The sequence below is a fragment of the Cricetulus griseus genome, chromosome 8 (genome assembly GCF_003668045.3).
Source record: "Cricetulus griseus strain 17A/GY chromosome 8, alternate assembly CriGri-PICRH-1.0, whole genome shotgun sequence".
Classification (NCBI taxonomy): domain Eukaryota; kingdom Metazoa; phylum Chordata; class Mammalia; order Rodentia; family Cricetidae; genus Cricetulus; species Cricetulus griseus.
The window spans coordinates 61,167,822-61,177,819 of record NC_048601.1 but is presented as its reverse complement, the minus strand read 5'-3'; the positions used below and the strand labels follow the sequence as shown (position 1 = coordinate 61,177,819).

The 9,998-nt window shown below is 41.2% G+C and overlaps 1 gene segment (V, D, J or C); it reads left to right on the top strand.

Annotated features, from left to right (window-relative positions):
- The first annotated feature begins 1,838 nt into the window (after positions 1–1,838).
- On the top strand, positions 1,839–2,426 carry LOC113838736. The segment is given in 2 exon segments: positions 1,839–1,887; positions 2,098–2,426. Coding segments are annotated over 2 exon segments (378 nt in total).
- Positions 2,427–9,998: the final 7,572 nt, after the last annotated feature.

The window sequence follows — 9,998 nt, the reverse complement described above, 5'->3', positions numbered from 1 at the left end:
GAAAAGGAACTTGAATGAGAGCAAGGAGTGGTACTGGGAAGTGAAGGGGGAGGGGAAATTATGTAATTACATTTTAATCTCTAAAGTAAAAGAAAATCTAAAGTTTAATTTTATCAGACTTCAGAAGAAATACTGAGCTCATTTCATTAGATGAGCTGGGACACAGAGCAAAGACAGAATTGGGCCTTCTTCCTCTTTTACTTTTCCCCAAAACCTCAAACAGTATAGGTATAGTGGCTTCTGAGTATCATGGATTCTGGCAGCAATCAGTAACTGGGTAGGGAGATGTGGTCCTCTCTTATATCCATACTGGATATCTAGGCATCAGGAGTTCACCTCATCATATGATAGACAGAAACTCTACATGCATTCAGTCATTTGAAACAGGCTCTACTTGTGGTACCAGTTCTGAGTCCCCAAGGAGGAACATATGCATTCTACATACATAAGAAAGACAAGGTGTGGCTCTTACTCTACTAATCCAGATAGAGTACCTACCTAGAATCCCACGAGGAACTTAAACAAGGAACTGGACATAAGGAAAGATGATCCACCTGCACCTAAGGAGTGGTTGCCATCCATGGTCCTTTAGATCCCAGAAAACACAAAGATAATCCTGGGAAGTTATGTGACAATGTATGTCCCCCATCTTCACCACAATGTGTCAGGATCACAATCCTTGAATAGATTCTATATGGTCAATTGATAATTGCCTTCTAAAATATCTGGAACTACATTAAGTAAATTCTGTAATTCAACTCAGGACTGGTTTCTTGGTGAACGTAGTCACTTTCCCCTTGGATAGATGGAAATGACAAACCTGTACTTCTTGTTTCCTAGTTCCCTTTGTGATGAGGATTGTAGGCTCTAGGTCTAAAATTCCTATATGTGAGTGAGTACATACCATGTTTGTCTTTTTGTGACAGGGGTACCTCACTCAGGATTTTATTCTAGTTTCATCCATTTGCCTGGGAATTTCAAGATTCCATTGCCTTTTTCTGCTGAGTAGTACCCCATACAAATTGAAAGGATGAGGCCAACTTCAATTTCAAATCCAAACCATGACACATTTTTCTCTCTTACTAAACCAGATTGTTTTCTCATTTTTAAGAAGTATCACAATGCCAACAAATACATTGATGCTGTGTTGAGATTCAAAAATTAGTTTGCTGTGCTGAGATTCAAAAATTAGTTGGGGGATGGGGTGTTATCTGAGTGGTAAATAGCCCTCTCTGGTCTTGCAGAGGACATGGGCTCAGATTACCATCCATAGGGCAATTCATAGCCTCCTGTATGCCTAGTTCTCATGGATCACAAGTCTCTACACACAGACTCTCTCTCTCTCTCTCTCTCTCTCTCTCTCTCTCTCTGTCTCTCTCTCTCTCTCTCTCTTCACACACACACACACACACACACACACACACACACACACACACACACACGATGCACAGGCATAGATGCAGACAAAACACAATACACAGAAAATACAAATAAATAAAAGTTTAATTTTGAGGGATCACAGTGATCTTGCAACTCACACCCTTTACAGCACAGCAGTGACAGTGCTCTCCCCACATAAAACCTCTCAGTAACAGAACATGATGATTCCACAGGGCCTGTTACAAAATCACCTGGGATACACTAAAATACTCAAGGGGATTCTTTGTTAATCCTAACTGCCATAGGGCTACACAAGAGCAGGTGTCCTGTGAGCATCAAGTCAAGCTCTTCTGAGCTGATTTGCATATTGAGACATTAGCCACAGTGCAGATAGTTCAGCCATCTTTAAAGGCAGTTTGCTAGGACCCAAGAAGCAGCCTCTAGTCCAGGTCTCAGAGATGGGGTCAGCTGCTCTTTTGCTATGGGTACTGTTGCTCGGAGTTCCAGGTGAGAGACTGTAATATTGGGAAAACTCACTGTGGCCATTATTGAATTTTATGACTTGGTGTCCTGACCAATGAAATTATGGCATTTAATTGGTTTTAAATTTCCATTTTATTTTATGTTTCTCAGAGTATAGTTCATGACTGCTGTTACAGGTTCCACATATATCATGCCTTTACATTGGGGTGCTTTCAGTATATCCTATCACCATAGGTTCTGTTGGGGACATTGTGCTGACCCAATCTCCAGCTTCCTTGACTATGTCTCCAGGGCAAAGTCACACCATCTCCTGCAGAGCCAGCCAGAGTGTCAATACAGTTGGTATTCCTCTTATGAACTGGTATCAACAGAAACCAGGACAGCTCTCCAAACTCCTCATCCATGATGCATCCAAACTAGCATCTGGGGTCCCTGCCAGGTTCAGTGGCAGTTTGTCTGGTACAGACTTCACCCTCACCATCCACCCTGTGGAGGCTGATGATGTTGCAACCTATTACTGTCAGCAAGGTCTAGCGCTTCCTCTCACAGTGCTCCAGGTGTAAACCAAAACCTCCTGGGGTTGCTGTCCACTGAAGCTCAGTCTCTAAGCTGTTTCTAGACAGACACCACAACCATGTGATTCTACAAATATTGCTAATAAAAAGGGTTAACCTTTGAAACAGAATTCTCAAAGTAAGTGTGTTTGCCCTATCATGCATGCTTTACAAATTAACTGTTTGCTTCCTTACTAAAGACCCACCTGATACTATTTTCAAGGCACTTTTACTGTTCAATAAACTGAGTAGACAGGCTTCAACTTTACAGCTTAATGCAATGGCCTCTCTGGGGCTTCATTCATGGACACCCCTGACACAAGCCTTCCCTCACCAGCTTTCCTTAGTCTCAGAAGAATATTCTATAACCCCTGTCTTCTTTCCTTGACTCTAAAGACAGAATCACATGGACAAACTGCCAAATTCTGCTGCTTTTTGGGACTGAAACATAACCCCCCCTCATTGAATTACATCTTCACCAGCTTTCTGCTTTCCATGATTTCTTTCACTGCCTAAGCTTAGCTTTCCGGGAAATTGCTCTATAGATCAAACTGGACACAATCTCAAAGATCTGCCAGCCCCTGCTTTCCCAGTGCTGGGATTTAAGGCCTCTACAACCACACCAGGCTCTAAAATGTCTTTAATTCCTCTCACAAGTCAGGAATTTAGCTGGTAAGATCTTGCCCTGAGGTCACTACTCTTTTTATTCCATTTCTTAATCTGTTCATCTCCTTGAACACAGGACTTAACTCCATTACAATTCCTGTTGTTCTTCATATTAGTCTACATTGTATATTTTGTCTTGTTCAGGTTGCTCCTTATCATTACATATCTTAATTAGAGTTACCATTAAAAAGCACATGACAGAGTCTATATAATGCTGTTTTTGAGATTACCTCTGTCAATGGATTTAATAAAAAAAAAAAAACAAAAAAATATCACTGCAGCCTCAGGCAAACTTTTTGGGACAATGGCAAAAACCAGCCACATTCTTTATCAAAATTTCACAAGAACAATCTGTAGATAACATACTAAAATTCTCTGAAATCCCTTGAACCAGCCACCCTGCAGTTCAAATCCAAAAAATCTGGGATCTACAAGTTAGACTTAAGGTCACACACACACACACACACACACACACACACACACACACACACACACAACCTTTATGTGTATCTTCAACAGCACATCTGGTTTCTTTTCTTTATGGCATGCATTCTACTCTGATGTCTCCCCATTGGCCTTTGAACTTTGAATACTGAGAAACCTCACTCTATCTTCATTGAGGGATATAATTTGTGTCACCATGACATCTTTTCTATGCTTTATATCTTATAGTATTTAATAGAATTTAGGACTTGTGGAAGGGAAAGCAATTTGCCATGTGAAATATTGTGATATCTTATCTAATTAATATATCTAATAAAAACTATTTGATTAGTCACTGTAGAACACAGAGCTTCATGAGGAACAAAGTCTTGTAGACCACAATAGATAGTCTAAAAACCAATAATCTCAGAGATGTTTGGGTGGAAATAAACCTGTTTTATAGTTTTATATGTTCTTTTCTGTGAAGAGTTGCCATGACCAATTCATCTCATATAAAGGGAAGCCATTGGGTGGTTGCTTACATTTTCAGAGGTTTAGCCCATCATTTTCCTGGTAGAAAGCATGGGGGCAGGAAGACATGGGATTGATATCTTACATCATGATCCAGAGAGAGAGAGAGAGAGAGAGAGAGAGAGAGAGAGAGAGAGAGAGAGAGAGAGAGAGTACTGAATAAAAGAAGGAAAGAAGAGGAGAGGAGAGTAACACCTAAGACAAGTGATATTTCAAAGGTATCACTCTCATGACCTGTCTCCTCATGCCACTCTCCACCTCTTGATTTCTATCACCTCATGATAATGTCATTTTTTATGAATCAAAAATGGCTTTACCTAGTGTTTACGTTAGAAATGTCATGGTGCTCTCACTTCTCAATGACTGGATATAACAGGTGAGTACCAAGCCTTTCATACACAACCCGTTTAGAAGACAATTTATAGAGAAACCATACAAATATTAAATAAATGTTTTAAAGGATGACACCTAGCTCTCAAGTTTTTTAGTTTATTTTTTAATTTAAATTAAAAACACTCTTATTTTACATACTAATCACAGTTTCCTCTCACTCTCAAACTCTCATTCCCCCCAACAACCCCTCATTCTTTTCCCCATTCACTCCTCACATCAAAGTCTGTCACATCATTTTGGGCAGGGTCTAGTCCCTCCCACATGTATCTAGGTTGAGAGAGTATCGCTCCATAATGAATGGGTTCCCAAGTCCATTTGTGCACTAGGAATAAATACTGGTTCCACTGCCAGATGTCCCATAGACTGTGCTGGTCTCCCAACTGATGCCCACACTCAGGGGGCCTGATTCAGACCTATCATGGTTCCCCATCTTTCAGACTGATGTCTATGCCCTCCTACTTGGTCAGGTCAGCTGTTTCTGACCTATGGCAGATGAGGGAAGGTGCCAGGTCTCCCATACTCAGAGGGGCCAACTACCATACTCAGATGGGTCTGCTTTTCCTGAGTGCTGCAACTGGTACAGGGGTCAGGCCCCTCGACAGCTTGTAGCAGTATTGGAAGCAGAGAGGGCATTTTTCCCTCAACCCCTCCACCACACTACAGATCAAGGAGGAAGCATCTCATTGAATCAGGTTCAGAACTTTTGTGGTGTTGATGGACAAAGGGAGGAGTTGATCTTTCCCTTACTCATGCTACCATTTGGCACACAAGAGAGGCAAGGCCAACTCTGTGCAACCCTCTCCTCTCTGGTGGTATCAAAGACATCAGGCATCAACACAGACTGTCATTACATCAAGGCCATAAATCTAGGCATGTGTCTCAGCAGCAGCCCAGGCCTAGAAATTACCATGACACTAAGTAGCAATCATGTCACCCACTTCAACCTGCTGCTCAATGCTTTCACTTCTTCAGATAGGCCTCTGTCTAATAAGCAATGAACCATTTTGTTTCTTTCTACCCCTTAACACACTGGATATTTGCTCTCTATAACAATGCTCCATCTGTCTAACACCACAAGGCAGGCCCATGTTTTCTCCTGGAAGTCTAGGACAATCAGACATATGTGTCTATTGAGCCTGCTCAGTGTATCAAAGCACTAGGCAGGAACATGCTTTGTGACTGGGTGCTTATCTATAACATTTGAATGAAATACAAAGGTCTAGGCATGATTCAGACAAACTGATTTCATCACCAGTGTGGAGGATGATAGGACTTGATGAGGAAATGCCCTAACAACTTGCAATGTCAGAATGGTATTTGTTGTTAAGTTCTCTAACTAGACCATGTCTTAATGAGTAGAAGATGGAAATCCTGAATTTGTAGTGACTGGTAAACGTTAGCAACTAATTGTTAAACAACAGGATCAGATGTAAGGAAGAGGAAGTAATTAGAAATTTGCATACCAAAAAAATAGAAAACACATAATCAGACTGTCCCTGTTGGTTGCTGTGAAAATCCTTTATGTTTAGAAGAGGGAGAGGAGCAACCTACTGTAACCAGTGAAGATTGACCAGAAGGACATCTCTGTGGGGCACCAACCATAGCAGGAACTAGCGGGAAAGAATACACATGAACAAGACACAATATGTAGCTCAAGAGTGGAGAAGAAAGGTAAGAAAGAGTGGGCATTATCTGAATGAGTGCATCATGCCAAATGTAAGAGTTGGAGAATCTATGTTCAAATTCAGGTCAAGTAATTCAATAGTATTGTGTTTGGGAGGTAGTTAGGGTTATGTGAGATCATTATGGGAAGGCCCCCATGAGACACATTAGCTTTATAGTTACAGGCAAAAATAGAAGATCTGACTAACTGTCAATACCAGAATGTCATATCTTCTATTATGTTTTGAAACACAAAGAAAACCCTCAGGAGATGTGGTCCAATTATAGTAACATGCTCTTAGGATTCCTCAAACCCAGAGCAGAAACAAATAGATGCATTTTCTGTTACATCCCCAGCTTTTGGTATTCAGTTAGAGAAACACAAAATAGGGTAAAACAGCGTAGATGAGACAAGGGAATGTCACAGAGAAGAAAGATGTGAGATCTCACAGACTATGTGTTTAAGCCTGGGTAATACTCAGCTCCATATGTGTTTCCTGGCTGCCCTGTTTACAGAAAGACACATCTAAAAGAGAGGGTCCAAATACCCTCACAGGCCTTGTGAAAAGACTCTCTGGGTACCCAGATGAGAGTGCAGCCTTGACAACACCTTGACTGTAGCCTATAGGACCTGAGAAAGGACCCAGGCACATACACTCTCAGATTATAGGTGCTGTGGTTGCCACTACATCATTTTTATTAACTTGTTATGAAGCAGTAGGAAACTAATAACAATATAGATTCTCTATCCTAAGCAAGAACTGTAAACTTGAAAAACTCAAGATGTGATTATGACACCAAAGCATAAAGAACAATAATTGCCACAATTGATAATCCCCAAACTGCATCCTCTCACCTGGAACCCAGAGCAGCAGTACCCAAAGCAGGAGAGCACTGACCCCATCTCTGAGATCTGAAATAGAGGTTGCTTGTTAGGCACTGGCAAGCTGCCTTTAAAGATGGTTAGAAGAATCTGCACTGTGGCTAATATCACAATATGCAAATCAGCTCATAAAAGTTTAATTGCTGTGAACCCAAGTCCACTTCAAGAGCAAGAAGGGCTCTTAACAACTAAGCCATCTCTCCTGCCTAAACTAATTTTTTGCATCTTATAATACCACAATATTTTACATTGTACTACTTCTCAAAGAGAGAAACAATCTGGTCTGGTTTAATGAGATAGAGGAAAAAAATAAGGGGAAGTTGGCTTTACTAAGAGGAATTAATCTAAATGTCATCATCAGCAGAAAAGGCAGTGAGCTGTTAGCATGGGATAAAGAAGGAGGCTGGAAACCTAAACTTAGAATCAACCCAGTCAATCAACCACTTAGCTTTCTAATCCCAAATGGTGGACAGTGTCAGAAGTCCTGGCAATGTTCCTGTCTGAAACACAAGGCAAATTACAATGCTGGCCTTGTGTCCCTCTGGACACTCACCATCAACTCCACACAGGACTGCAGCCTTTAAGACAAACCCCAGGTTAGCTGGTGCTCTTTCATGACAGGCAAATCTCCATGGTGCCTGAATTGGATGCATTGACAATGGGGAACATTATGTATATAATACAAGTGAAACTCAAACATTTCCAATACCAAGTCTTTGATAGGGAGAAAGGCCCTCATGTCCAAACATAACACCATTATAATTCGTGGGCTGAGTGAAACTTGGGCTCCCCTCTCAAGTACTGAAATGGATTGCATCCTGACAGTCCCCCAGAAAAGGCATATGATAAACCCTTGGTCTTCAGGGTCATTTGAGGTTTTTTTGTTTGTTTATTTTTTTAATTTTTTTAAATCAATATTTTTGTGTGTTTTTTATTTTTAATTAGAAATATTTTTATTTTACATGTTGATCCCATGTCCCTTTCCCTCCCCTCCTTCCCTGCATCTCCCCCTAACAAACACCCTACCTATCCCATATCCTTTCTGCTCCCCAGGGAGGATGAGGCCTTATGTAGTGTGCCTTCAAAGCCTGTCATATCCTGTGGGATGGGGCCTAGGCCCACCCTCTTGTGTCTAGGCTCAGAGAGTATCCCACCATGTGGGATGGGCTCCCAAAGTCCATTCCTATGCTAGGAAGAAGTACTGATCCACTACAAAGGGCCCCATTGATTTCCAAGGTCTCCTCACTGACACCAACTTTCGGGGGTCTGGATCAGTCCCATGCTGGTATCCAAGCTATCAGTCGGGAGACCAAGAGCTCTCCCTTGTTCAATTCAGCTGTTTCTGTGCATTTCATCAGCCTTGTATGGACCCCTATGCTCATCTGTCTCCCTTCTTGGAAACTGGATTTCAGTTCAGATTCAAGGTTATCTGTGGGTGTCTGTTTTTAATTCCACCAGCTGCTGGATGAAGGCTATAAGATGGCATATGAATTAGTCATCAGTCTCTTTATCAGGAGAGGGTATTTAAGGTTGCCTCTCCTCTGTTGCTTAGATTGTTAGTTGGTGTCATCTTTATAGCTCTCCAGACATTTCCCCATTTCCTGATTTCTCTTTAAACCTATGTCTCCCTGTATTACACTATGTCTTATCTTGATCTCTTCTGTTCTTCCCCCAACTCAACCTCCCTGCCCCATCATATCTTTCTCACCAATCCTTTTCTCCCCTTCTCATTCTCTTAGTTCACTTTTCCCTCCCCCCATGCTCCCAATTTGTCAGGAGATCTTTGTCCCTCTCCCCTTCTCTAGGGGAACATGTATGTCTGTCTTAGGTCCTTCCTTGTTTACCAGCTTCTCTGGCAGTGTGGATTGTAGGCTGGCAATCCTCTACTCTATGTCTACAATCCACATATGAGTGCCTACATACCATGTTTTTTGTTTTGTGACTGGGTTACCTCGCTCAGAATGGTTTCTTCTATCTCCATCCATTTGCCTGTGAATTTCAAGATTCAATTGTTTTTTTTTTTTTCTGCCAAGTAGTTCTCCATTGTGTAAATGTACCATATTTTCTCTATCCATTCTTCAGTTGAGGGGCATCTAAGTTGTTTCCAGGTTCTGGAACAAATAATGTTGTGATGAACATCATTTAACAGATGTCTTTGTTGTATTAGTGTGTTTCTTTTTGGTATATACCCAAGAGAGCAATTGAGGAATCTTGAGGTAGATTCCCATTTTCCTGAGAAATCACCATACTCATTTCCAAAGTGGTTGTACAAGTTTTCACCTCAACCACCAAGAGAGGAGTGTTCCTCTTTCTCCATATCTACTCCAGCATAAACTCTCATTGGTGTTACTGATTTTAGCCATTCTGACAGCAGTAAGATGGAATCTCAGAGTTGTTTTGAGTTCATTTCCCTGATTGCTAAGGATGTTGAGCACTTTCTGAAGTGTCTTTCTGTGTTTTTCGATTCCTCTGTTGAGAATTCTCTATTTAATTCTGCATTCCACTTTTTAATTGCATTGATTGGTGATTTGGTGGCTAGCTTCTTGTGTTCATTGAATATTTTGGACATCTCTGTCAGATGTGGGGTTGTTGAAGAGCTTTCCCATTCTGTGGGCTGCTGTTTTGTCTTGCTGATTGTATCCTTTGCCTTACAGAAGCTTCTCAGTTTCAGGTGGTCCCATTTATTAATTGTCAATCTCAGTTTCTGTGCTACTGGTGTTATGTTCAGGAAGCTTTCTCCTGTACCAATTTGTTCGAGGGTACCATGTATCTTCTTTGCTGACAGGTTCAGTGTGGCTGGATTTGTCTTTGAGGTTTTTGGTCCATTTGGAATTACGTTTTGTGCATGGCAATAGACATGGATCTACCTGCATCTTCTACATTCCAGCATCCAGTTATGCCAGCACCATTTGTTAAAGATGCTTTCTTTTTTCATTGTATAACTTTCGATTCTTTTCAAAAATCAGGTGTTAGCAGGCCCTATCCCAAAGGATATGATAGACTCTGAATATCTCCCATGGAAG